At 43.9% G+C, this 25,526-nt stretch overlaps 1 protein-coding gene across 2 annotated transcripts in view; it reads right to left on the bottom strand.

Moving 5' to 3' along the window:
• Positions 1 to 4,118: 4,118 nt before the first annotated feature.
• RSPO4 (R-spondin 4) overlaps positions 4,119 to 25,526 on the bottom strand; it is a 37,184-nt gene continuing 15,776 nt past the window's right edge. Inside the window, exons 2-6 of one of the 2 annotated variants that reach the window (XM_039364758.1) lie at positions 21,462 to 21,583; positions 13,471 to 13,659; positions 9,983 to 10,126; positions 8,290 to 8,475; positions 4,119 to 4,441 (exon numbers count right to left, since the gene is read on the bottom strand). In XM_039364758.1, the coding sequence (XP_039220692.1) occupies positions 4,359 to 4,441; positions 8,290 to 8,475; positions 9,983 to 10,126; positions 13,471 to 13,648 (591 nt within the window). In that variant the 5' untranslated portion in view covers positions 13,649 to 13,659; positions 21,462 to 21,583 and the 3' untranslated portion in view covers positions 4,119 to 4,358. The remainder of the gene's footprint in view (positions 4,442 to 8,289; positions 8,476 to 9,982; positions 10,127 to 13,470; positions 13,660 to 21,461; positions 21,584 to 25,526) is intronic. The other variant, XM_039364757.1, reaches the window with a different exon arrangement.

Below are 25,526 nucleotides of genomic sequence, written 5' to 3'. Positions count from 1 at the left end.
CAGCCTTTCCACTTCCTGCTTCTGAGGCTCTGTAGGACGAAAAGCAAGGCAGCCAAAGGCTTGGAAGAGAATTAAGTTCTTTTTTTTTTTCCCCATGGTTGGATTGCACTGCCATCTCCCGGAGAGAGGAGTTGTAATCAGCAGTGGTCCTCAATTGAGATAAATAACCTTTATTGTCTTTTTTTTTTTTTTTTTTTTTACTGTGGGCACAATGGCACACATTAAAAATGAAATTTAGCTGCATGCTCTCAAAGTGTACACACACATAGCACCCATTTAAACATTCTATTCTATTCTATTCATAGATAGATAGATAGATAGATAGATGGATAGATGATAGATAGATAGATAGATAGATAGATAGATAGATAGATAGATAGATAGATAATCTTTACTGTCATTTTTTTTACTCTGGATACAATGGCACACATTAAAAATGAAATTTAGCTGCATGGTCTCAAAGTGTACACATACATGACACCCATTTAAACATTTCTATTCTATTCTATTCTATTCTATTCTATTCTATTCTATTCTATTCTACTCTACTCTACTCTACTCTATTCTATTGATAGATAGATAGATAGATAGATAGATAGATAGATAGATAGATAGATAGATAGATAGATAACCTTTATTGTCTTTTTTTTACTGTGGGCACAATGGCACATATTAAAAATGAAATTTAGCTGCATGGTCTCAAAGTGTACACATACATAACACCCATTTAAACATTTCTATTCTATTCTATTCTATTCTATTCTATAGATAGATAGATAGATAGATAGATAGATAGATAGATAGATAGATAGATAATATTTATTGTCTTTTTTTACTGTGGGCATAATAGCACATATTAAAAATGAAATTTAGTTGCTTACTTTCGAAGTGTACACATATATAACACACGTTTAAACATTTCTATTCTATTGTATTCTATAGATAGATAGATAGATAGATAGATAGATAGATAGATAGATAGATTCATCAAACACACACATACACACGACAAAGTTTTGAGGTTTTTAAACAGACACCTTTATTGAATACTGAACAAACTCCAACGCTTTTCAACACAATACAAAAATAGATAACATTTCACTCCTTCCAGATGCCTCCCTGGCCACCTTCCATTCGGCTGAGGCACCCAATAGTGTCATTCCTATGCTGGCTGGGGAGGATGGACTCTGCAATCCCAACCTAAGGTCGATTTGGGAAGGCGGATTTTAAAGACAAGATTGCAAAACGCCAAGAAGTGAAAATTGCGGTCGGTCGACTCTTCAATGTCCCCTCCCCCCCCCCCCCCCGTGGCAATTAATTAAAAAGTTTACAGAAAAAAAAACTTTTTTATTTTCCTGGCTAAATTTTCTGCTAAAAATCAAAGCAGAATCAAAGATCTGATATGGTCTGAGACACCCTCCCCCCTCTGTGGGTTATTTACAAAACTTCGTTTTTAACAAAAGTCCCCCAATATATATATATATATATATTTAAAAGATATGAAGGAATTTTTTTTTTAAATACGTTGTCATTCTAGAAATAAATTCTCTATAATATATATAAAATCTATTTATTTATCAACATAAGAATGTGTCACTCTCTTTCATCCAAAAATACAGAAACCTATTGGAAATCTGCAGCTTGATTGGGGGGAGGGAAGTAGATTTACAGTGCATGTTTACTCAGTTACCTGCAGACCTATCAGTCACTGTAGACCAGGGGTCTTCAAACGTGGCCCTTTTATGACTTGTGGACCAACTCCCAGAATTCCTCAGCCAGGCACGGTTGCTGAGGAATTCTGGGAGTTGAAGTCCACAAGTCCTAAAAGGGCCAAGTTTGAAGACCCCTGTTCTATAGAATATATAAGGCAGGTATGAGTACTTTGAGGAAATCTTGAAAGAACATTCTGGAAAAAAAGAGTAGAGAGAGGCCTAGTTCAGAGTTTTGTTGGCTGCTTTGTGGCTCCGCAGCTGGAAGAGAGGTAATAATCACTAAATGTAGAACAAGGGTAAGATTTCTGCTTTTTTTCCCCCCCTCATAAAGAATGTAATACAGGTATGTAGTCCTAAACCAGGAGTCTTCAAACTTGGCCCTTTGATGACTTGTGGACTTCAACTCCCAGAATTCCTCAGCCAGGTGTGCTGGCTGAGGAATTCTGGGAGTTGAAGTCCACAGTCATAAAAGGGCCAAGTTTGAAGACTCCTGGTATAGGATCTCCTGCTTGATCAGGGGGTTGGACTAGAAGACCTCTAAGGTCCCTTCCAATTCTGTTATTCCGTGATTCTGCAGGATTCAAGCATAAAAGTCATGAAAGGGCCCAGTTTGAAGACCCCTGGTTTAGGACTACATACCTGTATTATATTCTTTATGAGGGGAAAAAAAGCAGAAATTTTACCCTTGTTCTACATTTAGTGATAATTACCTCTCTTCCAGCCGTGGAGCCACAAAGCAGCCAAGAAAAATCTGAACTAGGCCTCTATCTACTCTTCTTTTCCAAAATGTTCCTTTAAGATTTCCTCAAAATACTCATACCTGCCTTATATGTTCTATAGCAGGGGTCTTCAAACTTGGCCCTTTGATGACTTGTGGACCTCAACTCCCAGAATTCCTCAGCCAGGCATGCTGGCTGAGGAATTCTGGGAGTTGAAGTGCACAAGTCATCAAAGGGTCAAGTTTGAAAACCCCTGTCCTATAGCATCTCAGATAAAGTGTTGTCCAATCTCTTCAGGAAAAACTCCAGTATTGGAGCATCCACAACTTCTGCTGGCAAGCCATTCCACTGGTTAATTGTTCTCACTGCCAGGAAGTTTCTTCTTAGTTCTAGGTTGCTTCTCTCCTTGATTGGTTTCCATCCGTTGCTTCTTCTCCTGCTTTCAGGTGCTTTGGAGAACAAGTGGACCCCTTCTTCTTCGTGGCAGCCCCTCAAATATTGGAGCTATCATGTCACCCTTAGTCCTTCTCTTCCTTAGACTAGCATGCTCAGTTCCTGCAACCGTCCTTCATATATTTTAGCCTCCCAGAACCTAGGATGGCTTGAAAACTCACTATTTAATAATTACAGTTAGCTTGGAACTGGTGTTCTAGATTGCTCCAAGCATCTGATTCTCTGTTGGACCAAGATGTCCCATCCTCACTGTGGCCAATTTCGACTTTTGATGGAGGAACACGGACAAGATCTGGTGATGGGAACTCAGTCTGTCAAGAAAGCAGAGAGGATAAACTAGCTTGGTCTACAAAGATTGGCAGTTGATCCGGTTTAAGTCATTTGGGGAGGTTCTAGGAAATTCAAGGTTCTGGTTAATCCTCCGCAGCTGATAGGACATCGTGGGCCTTTCTGTTGGAAGTGTTAAACCGTGAGTCTTTTCTAAGTTGATCCTATGAATTTGTCAATTCAAACAATCTCCTTCTAACCCTCAGTAGTCAGTTTCCTTCAACAGGGAACCAACCTCCAAAATTTTTCCCGTCCTCCTCAGAGGTCTTTAGATGGCCTCTAGAGATGGTGTCACAGTCTCCTTGGCTTCTATCTTGGAAAGAAAAAACACGGTCTGTCATTTTCTGTGGAGAAGCATAAGTCGGTGGCCCAGGACCACAATCGTCTCAACCTCTTGGGTGAGAAAAATGGGTGACAACAGAGAAAGAGAAGAATTGGGTTCTTCCTTTCTCTTAAACTCATGTCTGTCGGACAATCGATATTCAGAAATATTCAGGAAAACACTTCCAAGGGGGGGGGGGGTTGAGATGGAGGAAGAACCAGGAGAAAGCTAGATGAGAACTTGCATTTCCCTCCAGCGCTCCATCTCTTTAGATGGGACTCCGCGTGGTCTTCAGCTCTTCTGGATGGCCCATCTCGTCCTCTTCCATAGCAGATCAAAGAGCAAGAGTCAGTCCCTTCTCAACTGGGTTCCTTGGTGGCTCCTGCTTTGGTGCTGTCCTGGTTATCATAAAGGTTCTGAGATGGAGAGGTGGATGGATGGATGGATGATGGATGGATGGAAGGAGGGAGGGAGGGAGGGAAGGAAGGAAGGAAGGAAGGAAGGAAGGAAGGAAGGAAGGAAGGAAGGAAGGAAGAAAGGGAGAAGATTTTTTCAGACACCAACATGGAAAGAGAGTGCATGGACTCAATCTCCAATCTTCTGTTCTCCAACCATGCTGGAGAGATGGTCAAGAGGCACCACCAACCATCATGTTGGAGAAACCTGGAGGAGAACTGAGGAGCTGAAGAGGGGGAACTTTGAAAGGCAGAAGGGAAGAGATAGAAACCATCCTAATATATATTTTTGGGCCAATGATGGAGCTCCCTGATGGACTTCATTGGGTCCTGATTTCCTCCAGGACAAACCCACTCAGTCTGAAACTCCTTAGGCGACCCTGAAGGCATCTATTTTCTTCTTCTTCGTCGCCTTCCTTTCCTCCTTGCTTCTCCTCTTGTTTTCATTCCTCTCTGCAAGACAACAAACGAAGGAGCGGGAGTCAAGCTACTTCCTCCTAAGGCGTGACATTTTTGGCCAGGAGAACCCGGTATGTCATTAGCAAGCAAAACATTTTTTCCCCCCACCAAATAGAACAACAACCAAAAAAAAAAAAAAAAAAAACACACATCCCTCTACACATCTGGTTTCAACTCTCTTTTCATCACCAGCCCACTGGGTGTTGGTTTTTGTATGCGTTTTTTGTTTTGCTCCAGAATATTGTAAGGGCAGCCAGCAAGAGAAGCTTCGAAGGTGAAAAGGTTGCCCAACTATAGCAAAGTTTGCAAAACAAGCTTGACAGCTTCTGAAACTATCTCTGTCTGTCTGTCTCTCTCTCTCTCTCTCTCTATCATCTATTATCTCTCTCTATCTCTATGTCTGTCTATGTCTGTCTGTCTGTCTGTCTGTCTGTCTCTCTCTCTCTATCTCTCTCTCTATCATCTATTATCTCTCTCTGTCTCTATGTCTGTCTATATCTGTCTATGTCTGTCTGTCTGTCTCTCTCTCTCTATCTATCTATCTATCTCTCTATCATCTATTATCTCTCTCTGTCTCTATGTCTGTCTGTCTGTCTGTCTGTCTGTTTGTCTGTCTCTCTCTCTCTCTCTCTCTCTCTCTATCTCTCTCTCTATCATCTATTATCTCTGTCTCTGTCTGTCTGTCTGTCTGTTTGTCTCTCTCTCTCTCTATCTATCTCTCTATCTCTCTATCATCTATTATCTCTCTCTGTCTCTATGTCTGTATGCCTGCCTGCCTGCCTGTCTGTCTGTCTCTCTCCCTCTCTATATCTATCTATCTATCTATCTATCTATCTATCTATCTATCTATCTATCTATCTATCTATCTATCTATCTATCTACCTATCTATCATCTATTATCTCTCTCTGTCTATGTCTGTCTATGTCTGTCTGCCTGTCTGTCTCTATCTCTCTATCATCTATTATCTGTCTCTATGTCTATATCTGTCTGCCTGTCTGCCTACCTCTGTCTGTCTGTCTGTCTGTCTCTCTTTCTCTCTCTCTCTCTCTCTCTCTCTCTCTCTCTCTATATATATATATATATATATATATCATCTATTATCTCTCTCTGTCTATGTCTGTCTGCCTGTCTGCCTGTCTCTCTGTCTCTGTCTCTCTCTCTGTCTCTCTCTTTCTCTCTGTCTCTACCTATCTATCATCTATTATCTCTCTATGTCTATGTCTGTCTGTCTGTCTGTCTGTCTGTCTGTCTGTCTCTCTCTCTCTCTCTCCCCCTATCTATCATCTATTATCTTTCTCTGACTCTGTCTTTCTATGTCTGTTTGTCTGTCTGTCTGTCTGTCTGTCTCTCTCTCTCTCTCTCTCTCTCTCTCTCTCTCTCTCTCCCCCTATCTATAATATATTATCTTTCTCTGACTCTCTGTCTTTCTATGTCTGTCTGTCTGTCTGGCTGGCTGGCTGGCTGGCTCTCTCTCTTTATCTATCTATCTATCTGCCTATCTATCTATCTATCTATCTATCTATCTATCTATCTATCTATCTATCTATCATCTATCTGTCTATCTATCTATCTATCTTCTATTATCTGTCTCTCTGTCTGTCTATCTGTCTCTCTCTACCTACCTACCTACCTACCTACCTACCTACCTACCTACCTACCTATTGGTGAGAGATTTGTACCTTCAAATTTGCAAGATTCTCTTAAGGTGAGCTTTGCAATAAAGATACAGGGAGTCCCCAAATTACAACAGTTCCATTTAGTGACCGTTCAAACTTACAACTGCCCTGAAAAAAGTGACTTGTGACTGTTTTTCACACTGGTGACCATTTTAGCGTCCCCAAGGTCACGTGATCAAAATTTGGCAGACTGGTTCATCTTTGTGACGGGTTGCGGCGTCCCCGGGGTCACGTGACCCCCTTCTGCGACCTTCTGACAAGAAAAGTCCATGGAGGAAGTCAGCTTCGCTTAACGACCATGTCACTAACTTAACAAGGGCAGAGATTCACTTAACCACGGTGGCAACAAAGGTCACGAAACGGGGCAAAACTCAAGAAATGTCTCACGTAGCAACAGAAATGTTGTGGTCGTAAATCAAGGACTACCTACACCAGTGATGGCGAACCTTTGAGAGACCGAGTGCCCAAACTGCAACCGAAAATCCACTTCTTTATCTCCCGGTGCCAGGTGGGCGTGGCCCACTGGGTGGGCGTGGCTGTGGTCATGGCAGACTGGGCGTGGCCAGTCTCCTCGATGTTGCTCGTGGGGAGGGACGCCTGTGGGGGCCGGGCAGGGTTGGGGGAGATCTAGGAGGTCTCTGGCAGGTGGGGCGGTGGGCAGGAGGCTCGTCCTGCGGGGTGAGGCGAGGCAAGGCGGGGCACGCAGGGGTGCCATTGCTGCAGGGCAAGGCAGGGCAGAGGCCGGGACGGCTGCTGCCTGACACCATCGGCCCCCGCACACAGAGGCCAGTGAGCGCATGGGGGCCGACAGTGTCCGTCAGCAGCCACAGCCTGCCAGCCCCTTGACTGGTGCACTCTGGGGCTCTGCAGCCCACCTCCAGCAGTTCAGAGAAGCCGCCTCTGAGCTGGACTGCCGACAGCTGAGGAGGCGATGCAGTGGGTCATGCCCGGGAAAAAGGAGAGCATGCGAGGCCAGGAGGGATGGGATGTGGGGGGAGAGAAACCAGCCATGCTGGGATGCATCTGGCCATGTGGGACCTCGGTGAGTTAGCGGGCGGTTGGTTGAAGAGAGATGGTTGCCATCTCCGGGGCATGGTGCGCGTGCCCACAGAGAGGGCTCTGAAGTGCTGCCTCTGGCACCCGTGCCATAGGTTCGCCACCACTGACCTATACTTTCCACAGTTCGTTTAGCGACTGTTCAAAGTGACAAAAGGGACTGATGGCCGTTTTTCACACTTACGACCATTATAGCACCCCCCCAGGGCAGAAGTAGGCAACCTTGGCTCTTTTATGCCTCGTGGACTTCAACTCCCAGAATTCCTGAGCCAGCATGGGGGAACTATGGCCCCTTCATGGCTTGTGGACTTCAACTCCCAGAATTCCTGAGCCAGCATGGGGGAACTACGGCCCCTTCATGGCTTGTGGACTTCAACTCCCAGAATTCCTGAGCCAGCATGGGGGAACTATGGCCCCTTCATGGCTTGTGGACCAACTCCCAGAATTCCTGAGCCAACATGGAACTATGGCCCCTTCATGGCTTGTCAACTTCAACTCCCAGAATTCTTGAGCCAGCATGGGGGAACTATGGCCCCTTCATGGCTTGTGGACGTCAACTCTAGGCCAGGGGTAGGCAACCTTGGCCCTTTTATGACTCGTGGACTTCAACTCCCAGAATTCCTGAGCCAGCCACACTGAGGGAAAAGGGAGAGATTTCCATGCTGAGCCAGGCTGGCTCAGGAATTCTGGGAGTTGAAGTCCACGAGTCATAAAAGAGCCAAGGTTGCCTACCCCTGCCCCAAGGTCACATGATCAAAATCCAGCTACCTGGCAACTGACTCGTATTTATGATGGTCACAGCGTCCTGGGGTCACATGACCCCCTTTGGTGACCTTCGGACAAGCCAAGTCAAGCCGGATTCGCTTAACCACCATGTTACCAACTTAACAACTGCGAGGATATCACTTAACAATGGTGGCAAGCAAGTGGTCGTAAAATGGGGCAAAGCTCCTTTAACAAATGTCTCACTGAGCAACAGAAATTTGGGGGCGGGGTCCATTGTGGCCGTACGTGGAGCCTTCGCTTATCTGGCTACGTTTCCCATCTGGTCTACCTGGTGAGGCTGAAAAAGGACAGCCCGGGGTGGGATTCCAGCCTCCAGATCTTACCTCCAGGACAATGTCTCTTCATCCGACACTTCCGGGACTCGGACAGTGCTGGACACAGGGCCACGTCCTCTTTGCCACTGCGGAGAGTCTCCCGGACTCGGATCTCTGAACCCCACTTGTACCCGCACATCCGCCCTTGTTTGGTGCAGGGGCTCCAGCTGCCCCAGGGGGCTGCCTCGCAGTTTTCTGGGAGGGGGGAAGGAAGAGGATATGGAGACACCTTCAGGACTAGAAGCTTTTAAGAAGAGACAAGACAGTCACCTATCTGAGATGGTAGACGTTCTCCTGCTTGAGCGGGGGGCTGGACTAGAAGACCTCCAAGGTCCCTTCCAGCTTCTATTCTATTGCATTTTCTATTCTATTCTATTCTATTCTATTCTATTCTATTCTATTCTATTCTATTCTGTATTTCTATTCTGTATTTCTATTCTATTTTCTATTCTGTATTTTTATTCTGTATTTCTATTCCATTTTCTATTCTATTCTATTTTCTATTCTGTATTTCTATTCTGTATTTCTATTCCGTTTTCTATTCCATTTTCTATTCCATTTTCTATTCCATTCCATTTTCTATTCTATTCTAGTCTAGTCTAGTCTAGTATATCGCTCCTATCGTATCATATTGTATCGTATCATATCGTATCCTATCCTATCCTATCCTACCCTGTCCTGCCTGTCCTACCCTATTCTATTCTATTCCATTCCATGATTCTATTCTATTCTATTCTATTCTATTCTATTCCATTCCATTCCATTCCATGATTCTATTCTATTCTATTCTATTCTATTCTATTCTATTCTATTCCATTCCATGATTCTATTCTATTCTATTCTATTATTCTATTCTATTCTATTCTATTCTATTCTATTCTATTCTATTCTATTCTATTCTATTCTATTCCATTCCATTCCATGATTCTATTCTATTCTATTCTATTATTCTATTCTATTCTATTCCATGATTCTATTCTATTCTATTCTATTCTATTCCATTCCATTCCATTCCATGATTCTATTCTATTCTATTCTATTCTATTCTATTCTATTCTATTCCATTCCATGATTCTATTCTATTCTATTCTATTCTATTCTATTCTATTCTATTCTATTCTATTCTATTCTATTCTATTCTATTCTATTCCATGATTCTATTCTATTCTATTCTATTCTATTATTCCATTCCATTCCATGATTCTATTCTATTCTATTCTATTATTCTATTCTATTCTATTCCATGATTCTATTCTATTCTATTCTATTCTATTCTATTCTATTCTATTCTATTATTCTATTCTATTCTATTCTATTCTATTCTATTCTATTCTATTCTATTCTATTCTATTCTATTCTATTCTATATCTATTCTATTCTATTCTATTCTATTCTATTCTATTCTATTCTATTCTATTCTATTCTATTCTATTCTATTCTATTCTATTCTATTCTATTCTATTCTATTCCATGATTCTATTCTATTCTATTCTATTCTATTCTATTCTATTCCATTCCATTCCATGATTCTATTCTATTCTATTCTATTCCATTCTAATTCTATTCTATTCTATTCTATTCTATTCTATTCTATTCTATTCTATTCTATTCTATTCCATTCCATTCCATTCTCTTCTTTCTGGGCTGGGTGGTTTAGTTGCTGACGAGGAAGGGGCCTCTTCCCTCCTGCAGCATGGCTTACCTTGGCATTCCCGGCTGCTGTGCCAGGCCATGGTGCCAGGAGGACAGGTGTTTAAGCACTTCCCTTTGTGCAGGTAGAAGCTCTCTTGACATTTCATGCAAAAGTCTTTGCTGAAACAACTCTCGCAGCTGGGCGACCGGCATTCTAGAACATAGAGATGGCGTGTTAGAAAAAGCCGCCTTTAAGACAGTGGGCTGACTTTGGGGCAATCACCAGGAGACGGTGAGTTCTAGTTCTGTCTTAGACATGAAAGGCAGCTGGGTGACTTTAGGCCAATCACCAGGAGATGGAGAGTTCTAGTCCCACCTCAGTAATGAAAACTTCCTTGCTGACTTTGGGCCAATCACCGGGAGACAGTGAGTTCTAGTCTGACTTTAGGTTGAAAAGCTGGTTGGGTGACCTTGGGCCAATCACTGGGAGACAGTGAGTTCTAGTCCTGTCTTAGACATGAAAGCCAGTTGGCTGACTTTGAGCCAATCACCAACCCTCTCTCTCAGCCCAACCCACCTCACAGGATTGTTGTGGTGGGGAAAACAGGAGGAGGAAGACATATTGGATATGTTTGCTGCCCTGAATTATTTGTAAAAATACAAATAAATACATATAAAAATACAAATAAATACATAAAAATAAGTCATACTGAATTATCAGTATGACTGCAGTGGTTAAGCAGTGGTCACTTAAGCCAGGGCTTTTCAACCAGTGGTACGGGTACCACCTGTGGTACATTGGCACCTGGCAGGTGGGACGCGACCATCCTAGAAAAGTGGTGGTGGGGGAGGGGAATAAGCTGAACCAGTGGCAGCACTGCACAAACCTGAGCGACAGACAGCTGGAGCTGCAGGGCTGTCAGGGCTCAGCGGAAGCACCAGGATCAGCGCCAGGCTCCAGCTGGAGATTGACGCTGATCCTGGTGCTTCCGCTGAGCCCAGAAGAAGCACCAATCAGTTGGAAAGCAGCACTGATCCTGGCACTTCTGCTGAGCCCTGAAGAAGCGCCGATCAGCTGGAATGTTGCAGCATCTCCAAGGTCTTGTGATTTACATTCAGATGCTTGGCAACTGATTTTATTTATGATGGTCACAGTGTCCCAGGGTCATGTGAAGTGACCAAAACCTGCTGCAACCACCCAGCAGACGGGGGGGGGGGGGAATAAAAACCAAACACCCCCCACCCCACCCCCGCTACCAATCCTCAACAGAAATGCTCACAACCATGAAAACCTTGGACAGGAGGAAGAGCACCGCTGGGCAGGCAGGCGGGTGTCTTGCTCGGCTGTGGCTTGGGGAGCACTTTTTTCAGTGCCATTGTAACTTTGAACAGTCACTAAGCAAACTGTTGTAAGTCGAGGACTACCTGTACGTTATCACTCCCCCCCCTTTTTTTTTGGTCATCGAGTTTTTGACACCTTGCTAGGCGACTGGTGGTCCTCGGATATTGCCATATCCTAAAAGTGGTACAATGGGTGAAAAGGTTGAAAAGCTCTGACTTAAGCTATAGGCCAGTTTTGCTGAAAACCAAAAGTGAATGCTGGTTGTGGGGTCCTTGGTGCTCTCTGAGCCGGGTGGTTTTATTGCAGACGTTTCATGACCCAACTAGGTAATATCATCAGCGCTAGTAGGAAGGGGACATTTATTCTTGGTTTATAGACTGGTGGCTGTCCTATCAGGACCCAGGACCCCACAATCCTCCTCCTCCTCCCCCCTGCACACCCCACTCCCTTCTAGCACTGATGATGTTACCTAGTTTTGGTAATGAAATGTCTGCAAGAAAACAACCCAGTTCAGAGAACACCAAGGACTCCACAGTTCTCCTCCTCCTCCTCCTCCTCCCTGCACACCCCACTCCCTTCTAGCACTGATGTTACCTAGTTATTCATAATTCATAATTAGCAAACTTTAAGATACTTCTGTACCCTTCTACTGCTGCTACCCTCAAGAAAGAAATATTATCTTAATGGGGAAAAAAAATATCAGTTACATTGCCATAGAAATTCTCATAAAGCTGCATATTTCTTTTTTTTTAAAAAAAGGGGGAGTTAATAGGCAATCCAAGAGTAGAATGAATCTTCAAAACCCTCTGTTAACAGTCTGTTATTGTATTTAAAACGCAGAAAGCCTGCAGTGGCTTCTTATCTACCCCAAGCCACAATCATTATTATCTCTGATCCATTCAGGATTTGTCCGGGATCAAAAGTGACAATAAAGGTTATTTTTTCTTATCGGTATATGTCAGGGATAGGCCACCTTGGCTCTTTTATGACTCGTGGACTTCAACTCCCAGAATTCCTGAGCCAGCCATGCTGAGGGGAAAGGGAGAGGTTTCCATGCTGAGCCATGCTGGCTCAGGAATTCTGGGAGTTGAAGTCCACGAGTCATGAGGGGGCCATATTTCCCCCATGCTGGCTCAGGAATTCTGGGAGTTGAAGTCCATGAGTCATGAGGGGGCCATAGTTCCCCCATGCTGGCTCAGGACTTCTGGGAGTTGAAGTCCACGAGTCATGAAGGGGCCATAGTTCCCCCATGCTGGCTCAGGAATTCTGGGAGTTGAAGTCCACCAGTCATAAAAGAGCCAAGGTTGCCTACCCCTGGTATATGTGTTTTTTTTCTTTTCTTTTTTTAAATGCACCTCTTTTTCAAATATTTTGTCTAGTTTTGTTTTGTCTTGGTAATTTCTTTTAAAGATTCTATTTTAATTTTTTGCATAAAGTTTAAAAATTTTTTTTTAAAAAAGAAACAAACAGAAAGACATCTAATAAAGGATAATAATAATAATAACAATAATTATAATAATAGTAATAGAGACAGTCATAGAAAATGATAAAATTAAACTGCTCTGGGACTTCAGAATTCAAACAGACAAGCACCTGCAGCATAACACCCCGGACTTTACAATTGTTGGTAAGAAAGACAAAAAATCTGGATAGTGGACGTGGCAGTGCCTGGAGACAGCAGAATAGACAAGAAAGAACTGGAGAAGATCACAAAATACAAAGACCTACAAATAGAAATAGAAAGACTGTGGCAAAAGCAAGCAAGGGTAGTACCAATAGTAATAGGCACCTTGGGTACAACCCCAAAACAACTGGAGCACCACTTGGACACCATCATTGGGATTGACAAATTTGCCATTAGTGAATTGCAAAAGGCGGCCTTATTAGGAACTGCTTCCATCCTGCGACGAGATCTGTGATACCATCAAACATCCACATCTGCCTATTCCAGGTCCTGGGTAAGGACTTGATAGGTAGGCAAAATGCCAAATCCAGTCTGAACATCGGGCTGACTGTGCGATGATGATGATGATGATAACAACAACAACAATAATAATAAAGTTGGAAAGGACCTTGGAGGTCATCTAGTCCAACCCCCTGAGAACTGAGGACTTCGATTTTGCCCCAAATTGCCCACCTTCGTTCTATGTTTTTTTTCTTGCTAACACGCTACTGACTCCTCCAAGAATTGGGTTTTTCACACTGTGGACACCTACTGATGCATCGGTTGACTTCCTGGCCTCGCACCCCGAAGTAGCCCAATGGGCAGGCGTGGACACAGGCCCCGTACTGTCGGATCCCATCCCTCCAGATGAGCAGGAAGAGACGCTGCTGGCAGGAGACGCAGCCGTTGTCTTCGGAGCACATAACACAACCCGTGCAGTTCTCAAACATGGCAGCACTCACTGAAAGAAGAAGAGAAGAAGAGAATTGGAAGGGACCTTGCAGGTCTTTGAGTCAGAAAGCCCCCGATCTTCGACCTTCGGGTTTCTACAGAATAATTTACAGAATGACAGAGTGGGAAGGTCATCTAGTCCAACCCCCCCCCCCGCTCAAGCAGGAAGCCCTATAATATTTCAGACAAATGGCTGTCCTGTCTCTTCTTAAAAACTTCCAGTGTTGGAGCATTGACCGCTTCTGGAGGCAGGTTGTTCCACTGGTTAATTGTTCTCACTGTCAGGAAGTTTCTCCTTAGTTCTAGGTCAGTGGTTCTCAACCTTTTTAATGCCGCGACCCCCCAACCGGTTGTAAGTCGAGGACTACTCAACTGGTTGTAAGTCGAGGACTACTCAACTGGTGCAGCACCGTTTGTAAACTGGGACTTTTGGCGGGCTCAGCAGGGCAGAGACAGCCTGGACAATCCCTATTGGCTTTTGAAAGCCAATAGAATTAGACTCTATTCAAGAGAGTCTATTCTATTGGCTTTCAAAAGCCAATAGAATAAAAGGGAGTAGCACAGCTAAGGAAAAGGGGGGAAAAATGGCGGACTGCGTTGTTTGGCGACCCCTGTGAAATGGTCGTTCGACCCCAAATGGGGTCCCGACCCACAGTTTGAGAACCACTGTTCTAGGTTGCTTCTTTCCTTGATGAGTTTCCGTCCGTTGTTTCTTGTCCTGTCCTGTCTGGTCAGTGGTGGGATTCAAATATGGGAACAACCGGTTCTCTGTGTGTGGATGCCGCTTCCAGAAGTCCATTCTGGACCTGGGCAACCAAAAATTAGCTACTGGCTCTGCCGAAGTGGTATGAAGTGGCTGAATCTTATTACTGCCTCTGGTGCTTTGAAAATAGAATAGAATAGAATAGAATAGAATAGAGTAGAGTAGAGTAGAGTAGAGTAGAGTAGAGTAGAGTAGAGTAGAGTAGAGTAGAGTAGAGTAGAGTAGAGTAGAAGCTGGAAGGGACCTTGGAGGTCATCTAGTCCAACCTCCTGCTCAGGCAGGAAACCCTATACCATTTCAGACATAGAGCTGTCCATTCTCTTCTTAAAAACTTGGAGCATTCACAGCTTCTGGAGGCAGGTTGTTTCACTGGTTAATTGTTCTCACTGTCAGGAAGTTTCTCCTTAGTTCTAGGTTGCTTCTCTCTTTGGTTAATTTCCATCCATTGCTTCTCGTCCTGCCTTCAGGTGCCTTGAAGAACAGCTTGACTCCCTCTTCTTTGGGGCAGCCCCTGAGATACTGGAACACTGCTTATCCTGTCCCCCCTCGTCCTTCTCTTCGTTAAACTAGACATACCCAATTCTAGCAGCCGTTCCTTATATGCTTTAGCCTCCAGTCCCCTAATCATCTTTGTTGCTCTTCTCTGCATTCTTTTCTAGAGTCTCAACATCTTTAGATGTTAAGTGATTTTTGCCCCATTTTGCAACTTTTCTTGCCCCGGCTGTTAAATGAATCACTGCAGTTGTTAAGTTAGTAACACACAAAGTTCTTAAATGACCCTGGGTTCCCCATTGCTTGTCGGAAGGTCGCAAAATGGGGTCACATGACCTTCCAGGGGCATCACAACCGTCATAAATACGAGTCGGTTGCCAAGCGTCTAAAATAAATGTTGATCACGTGACCCTCGGGGGGGGGGCGTGATGGTACTGCAACGGTCGTTAAGTGTGAAAAACAGTCATGGGTCACTTTTTTCAGTTGCTCAGAGGCCGTTCGAAGTTACAATGGACACACAAACACACACACACACACACATTGTTGCTTACAATCGTGGTCATAAGCCGAGGACTACCGGCCTATATATTTTAGCCTTCAGTTGTATATAAAGAATCTCCATCCAAAAAGCAGGACAAGGAAAAAAGAAACGGGTGCACCTTTGTGGTCTAGGAAAAATAAAATATGTAAATTGCAAAAAAAAAAAAAAAAAACAAGAAGAAAAGGAAGAAGCAGCCCAAAGCTTGCATGACAGCAATTACACATTTTCCAGGCGTCTTCTTTTTTGATATATGCAACATTAGGCAGAGAAATTAGACAGAAGGAAAAATAATGTGCGGTGCATATTTGGAGCCCATTAAAAAAAACCAGATTTCCACTGCTTTCTGGCAGCTGTGGAGACTTGGTGACCCAGAGATTAAGGCTAAGAGGCCGCAGGTATTGGGAGCCAAATTAAAAGCCGGCCCCCTTATTGCACCATACAGAAAATTCTGGGTTTTTTGCCCGATCTCTATTTTTATTTTAATTTTTTTTAACTTGGGGTGGAGATATTTATTTGGAACAACACGGTCTACAGAAGATGCAGACCTGATCAGAGACAGCCCACAAGAAATGGGAATATATATATATATATATATATATATATATATATATATATATATATATATATATTTAGATCTGGGGTTTTGTTTGTTTGTTTTCCCAATGCTGGCAACTTTAAAATGGATGGACTACTGTTCCCAAAGCTGGCTGGGGAATTCTGGGAGTTGAAGTCCGCCCCCATCTGAAGTTGCCAAGCCTGAGAAATACTGATTTACAACAGTGTCTTTCAGTCTGGCAACTTGAAGATGGGTGGACTTCATTTCCCAGCATGCTGACTGGGGGATTCTGGGAGTTGAAGTCCACACAGTTGCTAAGGTTCCCTGAGGAATTCTGGGAGTTGAAGTCCACACATCTTATAGTTGCTAAGGCTAAGTGGGGAATTCTGGGAGTTGAAGTCCACACAGTTGCTAAGATTCCCTGAGGAATTCTGGGAGTTGAAGTCAACACATCTTACATTTGCTAAGGTTGACTGGTGAATTCTGGGAGTTGAAGTCCGTATATCTTATAGTTGCTAAGGCTAAGTGGGGACTTCTGGGAGTTGAAGTCCACACATCTTACATTTGCTAAGGCTGACTGGTGAATTCTGGGAGTTGAAGTCCACACATCTTACATTCGCTAAGGCTAAGTGGAGAATTCTGGGAGTTGAAGTCCACAGTTGCTAATACTCCCCAGGGAATTCTGGGAGATGAAGTCCACACATCTTATAGTTGCTAAGGCTGGCTGGAGAATTCTGGGAATCGAAGTCCACCCACCTCTCTGGAATGCTGTCCTGGATTTTGAGGTCCCATCTTTCTTTGCTGCCAATCTGAGTACAATCTATTTTGCAGAGGGAATTCAAAGGAATAACCTTGGCATGTTTCCTTGGAAAACTGAAATACGGCTAATTCTTTGCAAAACCCATTGTCCTAATTGAACAATGGGGTGATTTCCCTAGAACCCCCCCTCCCCATGGAAAACGGGGGGGGAGGGTGAATATGAAAACGAGGGGGTACGATAAGGTGACAAAGGCGCCACTTTGCATTACATTTTGTCTGTTCAAAAGTAAATAGCCCATGTTCAAAATTAGCTTCCTCTGAGTGGTTTAAGCCAGATTTTAACCAAAGTGCAATCAACAGGATCCTCGCCCAATTAGAAAAGCAAATGGTTTTTCACTCCCTGCCTATTACCCCAAGACTTTTTGGTGCCTGAAGCTTTCGCCCTCACGGGGTGGTTAATAATAATAATAATAATAATAATAATAATAATAATAATAATAATAATAACGGTCAATTTTGCAGCCCTTGAAGCGATGTCTCAACCAGCATTGTCTCTGGCAAACCTCACTTTTGAGTTGCTTAAATTGCTACTGGATTGCATCAAGTCAGCCTTTCAAGGTTTTACTAATGGCTAAATAATTCTTGGACTGGTCTGCTCTTTGTGAGTCATCTTTGCAGCCTCTGTGGGTTCCCCCCCCCAATTAGAATAGAGCTGGAAGGGACCTTGGAGGTCTTCTAGTCCAGCCTCTGCTCAAGCAGCAGAGCCCATATCATTTCAGACAAATGACTGCCCAGTGTTTTCTTAAAAACCTTCAGTGATGAAGAACTTCTGGAGGCAAGCTGTTCCACTGGTTAATTGTTCTCAATCTCAAGAAATTTCTCCTTAATTCCAGGTTGCTTCTCTCCTTGATTAGTTTCTATCCGTTGCTTCTTGCCCTGCCTTCTGGTGCTTTGGAGAATAGAATAGAATAGAATAGAATAGAATAGAATAGAATAGAATAGAATAGAATAGAATAGAATAATAGTTGGAAGGGAGGTCATCTAGTCCAACCCCCTGCTCAGGCAGGAAGGCCTATACCATTTCGGACAAATGGCTGTCCAGTCTCGTCTTAAAAACTTCCAGGGTTGGAGCATTCACTGCTTCTGGAGGCAGGTTGTTCCACTGGTTAATTGTTCTCACTGTCAGGAAGTTTCTCCTTAATTCCAGGTTGCTTCTCTCTTTAGTTAGTTTCCATCTGTTGCTTCTTGTCCTGCCTTCAGGCGCTTTGGAGAATAGCTTGACTCCCTCTTCTTTGGGGCAGTCCCTGAGATAGTAGAAGACTGCTATCATGTTCCCCCTAGTCCTTCTTTTCATTAGACTAGACAGACCCAAGTCCAGCAGCCTTTCCTTATATGTTTTAGCCTCCAGTCCCCTGATCATCTTTGTGGCTCTTCTCTGCACTCTTTCTAGAGTCTCAGCATCTTTTTTACATCATGGCGACCAAAACTGGATGCCGGATTCCAGGTGTTTTCCAAAATTGTGCCAATGGAATTCAGTAGGATGTGCACATATAGAATAACAGGATAATAGAATTGGAAGGGACCTTGGAGGTCTTCTAGTCCAACCCACTGCCCACACGGGTGCCCCCATACCATTTTAGACAAAAGGTTGTTCAGTCACTTCTTTTTAAAAAATCTGTTCTCCAAAGCACCTGAGGGCAGGACAAGAAGTAACAGACGGAAACTAATCAAGGAGAGAAGCAACCTAGAACTAAGGAGAAACTTCCTGACAGTGAGAACAATTAACCAGTGGAACAACCTGCCTCCAGAATCGGTGAATGCTCCAACACTGGAAGTTTTTAAGAAGAGACTGGACAGCCATTTGTCTGAAATGGTATAGGGTTTCCTGCCTGAGCGGGGGGGGGGGAGTGGACTAGTCCAGTGGTTTTTAACCTTTTTGAACGAATTGCCCCCTTGAGCCAATGAGAAAGTTGTCATTGCCCCCCTCCCCCAACATAACCTCTCAATCACAACATAGGAAACAATTCTTCAATTTATCCAAACACTTTTTTGGTTTTCTTTAAAATTGTCATCAGGACATATCGATGCAAATAATTTATTTTCAGTCTTTTTCCCATATCTCAACTGTGTGAAAAATTTTTTGGTGCCACCTGTCACTTTATTCCCAAACTTCGTGATCCATGTATTTCATTATTATCTTATTTATTCAAGACACTTAAATGTAGTGACCGCTGAAAACAAAATCCAATTGCAAGAAAGTGAAATGCCCGAAAAGAAAAACAGTAACATTTAATGACTGAATTACCAAGTGAAATTTAAGACGCAAAAAGAAATATAAAAAAGGGCATAAGAACAAACCGCAATGCAGCAACTAAGAATTTCAAGACGAAAACTCTGAAACTCAATTAAGATTCGAGGAAAGTATATATAGTCCCGCACACTGTAAAAAGGATTAAAAAGACACAAAGAAAATATGATATCGAACTGGAGTGCACGCTAAAAAAAGTACAATACAAAATGTTTTAAAGAGCCGCTCAGCATGCGATGTTTCGAAAGAAGCGCTCCCCCCTCCATCAGATATACAGCAATTCACTGTACGAAAAAAGTCTCAAAAGTGTCCCCAAAACGTCTCGCTCCATCGCCCCCATATCGCCCCCTTTTCAGTCCGTCGCCCCCCTGAAAAACAAAATCACCCCCTGGGGGGCAATATTGCCCAGGTTAAGAACCACTGGACTAAATGACCTCCAAGGTCCCTTCCAGACCGATGAGTCTATGTTCTAACTAACCCACAAAAAACAGGCCACAGAAGTCCAGCTATATCAGCTGTTGATGCATGGATGCTCAAGGCTCAACCGATCAAGCCCAGTTATGGCTTTACAAAAGCCCTAATAAGACCACACCTGGAATACTCCAGCCAATTTTGGTCACCCTATCACAAAAAAGACGTTGAGAGTTTGGAAAAAGTTCAGAGAAGAGCAACTAAGAGGATCCAAGGCCTGGAGACCAAAACATACAAAGAACAGCTGCAGGACATGGGATGGGCTAGTCTAAGGAAAAGAAATAGGGGAGACATGATAGCAGCGTTCCAGTATCTGAGGGGCTGCCCCAAAGAAGAGGGGGTCACGTTATTCACCAAAGCACCAGAGGGAAGGACGAGAAACAATAGTTGGAAACTAACCAAAGAGAGAAGCATCCTGGAATTAAGGAGAAACTTCCTGACAGTGAGGACAATCAACCGGTGGAACAGCTTGCCACCAGAAATCGTGGGCGCTCCGTCACTGGAGATTTTTAAGAAAAGAATAGACAATCACTTGTGCAAGATGGTGTAGGTTCTCCTGCTTGAGCAGGGGGCTGGACTAGAAGACCTCAGGGGCCCCAGCAACGGGTGGAAACTAATCAAGGAGAGAAGCAACCTAGAACTAAGGAGAAACTTCCTGACAGTGAGAACAATTAATCAGTGGAACAGCTTGCCTCCAGAAGCAGTAAATGCTCCAACACTGGAAGTTTTTAAGAAGAGACTGGACAGCCATTTGTCCGAAATGGTGTAGGGTTTCCTGCCCGAGCAGGGGGTTGGACTAGATGACCTCCAAGGTCCCTTCCAACTTTACTACTATTATTATTATTATTAATTCTATTCTGACATTCTAATGGCTTCACTAATGTCCCATCTTAAAACAGTCTTGCTCCCTTTCCTTCAGTGACTCAACATTCCCAGGGAATGCTAAAAACCCGCCAATATTTGCATTCATACATCCAGTAAAGTTATGATTTATTGAATCATGGCTTCTGGCTGAAATTCCAAGGACAAGAAGCAACGGATGGAAAGTAACCAAAGAGAGAAGCAACCTAGAACTAAGGAGGAATTTCCTGACAATGAGAACAATTAACAACCTGCCTCCAGAAGCGATGAAGGCTCCAACCCTGGAAGTTTTGAAGAAGAGACTGGACAGCCATCTGTCTGAAATGGTATAAGGTTTCCTGCCTGAGCAGGGGGTTGGACTAGATGACCTCCAAGGATCCTTCCAACTCTGTTATTCTAGTTACAAGACAATTCAGCTGGTCTTCTAGGAGGATGGGAGCCACATCTGCTGCACATCTGCTGGAGACACAAGGCATGGACATCTGGTACAATCTGTACATTGTAACAGTGTTGTGGCGATGTCATGAAGAATGCTATGTGATCACAGCTTGTGCTGCACAGCTTCCAGCAACAACTTTGCAGAATAACAGAATAACAGTTGGAAGGGACCTTGGAGGTCTTCTAGTCCAACCCTCTGCTCAAGCAGCAGACCTTACATTGTCCCAGGCAAATGGACTTCCAATCTTTTCACCCACAACTTCTGGAAGCTAGCTTTTCCACTGATTAATTGTTCAGGAAATTCCTCCTTAGTTCCAGGTTGCTTCTCTCCTTGATGAGTTTCCATCCGTTGCTTCTTGTGCGGCCTTCAGGCGCTTTGGAGAATAGCTTGACTCCCTCTTCTTTGGGGCAGCCCCTGAGAGATTGGAACCCTGCTATCATGTCGCCCTTAGCCCTAATTTTCACTAGACAACATACAATTCTCACAACCTTCATTGCATGTTTTATCCTCCAGCCCCCAAGTCATCTTTGTGGCTCTTCTCTGCACCCTTTCTAGAGTCTCAACATCTTTTTTCATATTGTAGTGACTAAAACTGGGCGCAGGATTCCAAATGTGGTCTTACCAAGTACGGGAAGGGCCTGTCCATAATTGCTGAAATGTCCATTAAGTGCAAAAGGATGTCAAGCTGTTAACTTCACGTGTGCATTGATATTACCGTGCAAATAATATGAGCCACCATGGATGCTGTGAAATTAAAGCAAAATTAAGGTAAGGATAATTTCTTGTCTGGATTATTTCAGTTTTAATGGACTTGTCTGTTATTCCAGGCAGATGTTGAAACAGAGTGTGTCACACTTAAAGTCCTATAGGATGGTCTGTTAAATAGGGATTTCACTGTAATGAATTTTATTCCTTCCTTTCCTTCCCTTTCCATTCTCCTCTCCTTCCCCCTCTCCTCCTTTTCTCTCCATTTCCTTTCCTTTTCTTCCTTTTCTCTCCATTTCCTTTCCTTTCCTTTCTCGTCTACTTCCTTTCCTATCCTTTCTCATCTCTTTCCTTTCCTTTCCTATCCTATCCTTTCCTGTCCCGTCTCTTTCCTCTCCCATCTTTTTCCTTTCCCATCTCTTTCCTTTCCTTTCCCGTCTCTCTCCTCTCCCGTCTCTTTCCTCTCCCGTCTCTTTCCTTTCCTTTCCTTTCCCGTCTCCTTCCTCTCCCATCTTTTTCCTTTCCCATCTCTTTCCTTTCCTTTCCTTTCCCGTCTCTCTCCTCTCCCGTCTCTTTCCTCTCCCGTCTCTTTCCTTTCCTTTCCTTTCCCGTCTCCTTCCTCTCCCATCTTTTTCCTTTCCCATCTCTTTCCTTTCCTTTCCTTTCCCGTCTCTTTCCTCTCCCATCTCTTTCTTTTCCTTTCCCGTCTCTTTCCTCTCCCATCTTTTTCCTTTCCCATCTCTTTCCTTTCCTTTCCCGTCTCTTTCCTCTCCCGTCTCTTTCCTTTCCTTTCCTTTCCCGTCTCTTTCCTCTCCCATCTTTTTCCTTTCCCATCTCTTTCCTTTCCTTTCCTTTCCTTTCCCGTCTCTTTCCTCTCCCGTCTCTTTCCTTTCCTTTCCTTTCCTTTCCTTTCCTTTCCTTTCCTTTCCTTTCCTGTCTCTTTCCTTTCTTTTCCCGTCTCTTTCCTCTCCCATCTTTTTCCTTTCCCATCTCTTTCCTTTCCTTTCCTTTCCTGTCCCGTCTCTTTCCTCTCCCATCTTTTTCCTTTCCCATCTCTTTCCTTTCCTTTCCTTTCCCGTCTCTTTCCTCTCCCATCTCTTTCTTTTCCTTTCCCGTCTCTTTCCTCTCCCATCTTTTTCCTTTCCCATCTCTTTCCTTTCCTTTCCCGTCTCTTTCCTCTCCCGTCTCTTTCCTTTCCTTTCCTTTCCCGTCTCTTTCCTCTCCCATCTTTTTCCTTTCCCATCTCTTTCCTTTCCTTTCCTTTCCTTTCCCGTCTCTTTCCTCTCCCGTCTCTTTCTTTCCTTTCCTTTCCTTTCCTTTCCTTTCCTTTCCTTTCCTTTCCTGTCTCTTTCCTTTCTTTTCCCGTCTCTTTCCTCTCCCATCTTTTTCCTTTCCCATCTCTTTCCTTTCCTTTCCTTTCCTGTCCCGTCTCTTTCCTCTCCCATCTTTTTCCTTTCCCATCTCTTTCCTTTCCTTTCCTTTCCCGTCTCTCTCCTCTCCCGTCTCTTTCCTCTCCCGTCTCTTTCCTTTCCTTTCCTTTCCCGTCTCCGTCCTCTCCCATCTTTTTCCTTTCCCATCTCTTTCCTTTCCTTTCCTTTCCCGTCTCTCTCCTCTCCCGTCTCTTTCCTCTCCCGTCTCTTTCCTTTCCTTTCCTTTCCCGTCTCCTTCCTCTCCCATCTTTTTCCTTTCCCATCTCTTTCCTTTCCTTTCCTTTCCCGTCTCTTTCCTCTCCCATCTCTTTCTTTTCCTTTCCCGTCTCTTTCCTCTCCCATCTTTTTCCTTTCCCATCTCTTTCCTTTCCTTTCCCGTCTCTTTCCTCTCCCGTCTCTTTCCTTTCCTTTCCTTTCCCGTCTCTTTCCTCTCCCATCTTTTTCCTTTCCCATCTCTTTCCTTTCCTTTCCTTTCCTTTCCCGTCTCTTTCCTCTCCCGTCTCTTTCCTTTCCTTTCCTTTCCTTTCCTTTCCTTTCCTTTCCTTTCCTTTCCTGTCTCTTTCCTTTCTTTTCCCGTCTCTTTCCTCTCCCATCTTTTTCCTTTCCCATCTCTTTCCTTTCCTTTCCTTTCCTGTCCCGTCTCTTTCCTCTCCCATCTTTTTCCTTTCCCATCTCTTTCCTTTCCTTTCCTTTCCCGTCTCTCTCCTCTCCCGTCTCTTTCCTCTCCCGTCTCTTTCCTTTCCTTTCCTTTCCCGTCTCCTTCCTCTCCCATCTTTTTCCTTTCCCATCTCTTTCCTTTCCTTTCCTTTCCCGTCTCTTTCCTCTCCCATCTCTTTCTTTTCCTTTCCCGTCTCTTTCCTCTCCCATCTTTTTCCTTTCCCATCTCTTTCCTTTCCTTTCCCGTCTCTTTCCTCTCCCGTCTCTTTCCTTTCCTTTCCTTTCCCGTCTCTTTCCTCTCCCATCTTTTTCCTTTCCCATCTCTTTCCTTTCCTTTCCTTTCCTTTCCCGTCTCTTTCCTCTCCCGTCTCTTTCCTTTCCTTTCCTTTCCTTTCCTTTCCTGTCTCTTTCCTTTCTTTTCCCGTCTCTTTCCTCTCCCATCTTTTTCCTTTCCCATCTCTTTCCTTTCCTTTCCTTTCCTTTCCCGTCTCTTTCCTCTCCCATCTCTTTCCTTTCCTTTCCCATCTCTTTCCTCTTTCATCTCTTTCCTTTCCTTTTCCTTCCCTTTCCCTTTCCTTTCTCGTCTCCTTCCTTCTCTTCTCTTTCCTTTCCCATCTCTTTCCTTTCCTTTCCTTCCCTCTACTTTCACTTTCACTTTTAATCTTCCTGTTCTGAAGTTCCCGAAGTAGGCGGAAGGGCAGGTCTGTTATTTCTGAATGTCCTAAATGCAAAACTTATGTCACACCATTCATTTGATTTTCTGTTATTGACAGTATTACGCAACAAGAATGGTTCAAGAAGAGTGGTCAAGGAAGGCAAGATGGCGTCCATGCCTTCGAAGCCCAATCCGGGAGCTTCAGCCAGACGGCTGTAGCCTCCATCCTGACTGTTTTGACACACGTGCACAACCTCGGACACATTGCTATGGAGGTGTGGATGTTAATGGTCCCCAGAACATGATTCTTCTACTCAGAAAAACCAAGTCTGGGGTCCCTAGATCTCCACCATTCGTGACTTTTGATCCTTCCTATCCAGATTCTGTTATAGTTAAGCTGCGGATCTTGGGTTCGGCGACTCTAGTCTAAAGAAAAGAAGAAATAGGGGAAACATGATAGCAGCGTTCCAGTATCTGAGGGGCTGCCACAAGGCACAGGGGGTCACCAGAGCACCAGAGGAAAGGATGAAAAACAATGGATGGAAGCTGATCAAAGAGAGAAGCAATCTGGAACTAAGGAGAAACTCCCTGACAGTGAGGACAATCAACCAGTGGAACAGCTTGCCACCAGAAATCGTGGGCGCTCCATCACTGGAGGTTTTTAAGAAGAGACAGGACAATTATCTGACTGAGATGGTATAGGACCTCCTGCTTGAGCAGGGGGCTGGACTAGAAGACCTCCAAGGTCCCTTCCAGCTCTATTCTATTCTAATTCTGGCCAGGATTCAAATTTATTTATTTTATATTTATAATGTATACATTGTATAATTTATACTTCTTTTATATTTATAATTATAAATTATCAAAATATAAAGTGCCAATTCCCATAGATTAGAACAGTGGTTCTCAACCTGTGGGTCGGGACCCCATTTGGGGTTGAACGACCATTTCACGGGGGTCGCCAAACAACGCAGTCCGCCATTTTTTTTCCCCTTTTCCTTAGCTGTGCTCCTCCCTTTTATTCTGTTGGCTTTTGAAAGCCAATAGAATAGACTCTCTTGAATAGAGTCTAATTCTATTGGCTTTCAAAAGCCAATAGGAATTGTCCAGGCTGTCTCTGCCCTGCTGAGCCCGCCAAAAGTCCCATTCTGCAAATGGTGCTGCACCAGTTGAGTAGTCCTCGACTTACGACCGGCTGAGTAGTCCTCAACTTACGACCGGTTGGGGGGTTGCGGCATTA

Source organism: Crotalus tigris, unplaced genomic scaffold (assembly GCF_016545835.1).
Source record: "Crotalus tigris isolate CLP2741 ecotype Arizona unplaced genomic scaffold, ASM1654583v1 scf7180000019844.519500, whole genome shotgun sequence".
Lineage (NCBI taxonomy): Eukaryota > Metazoa > Chordata > Lepidosauria > Squamata > Viperidae > Crotalus > Crotalus tigris.
Note: the sequence above shows the minus strand (reverse complement) of the source record. Positions and strands in the feature narration are given on the sequence as shown.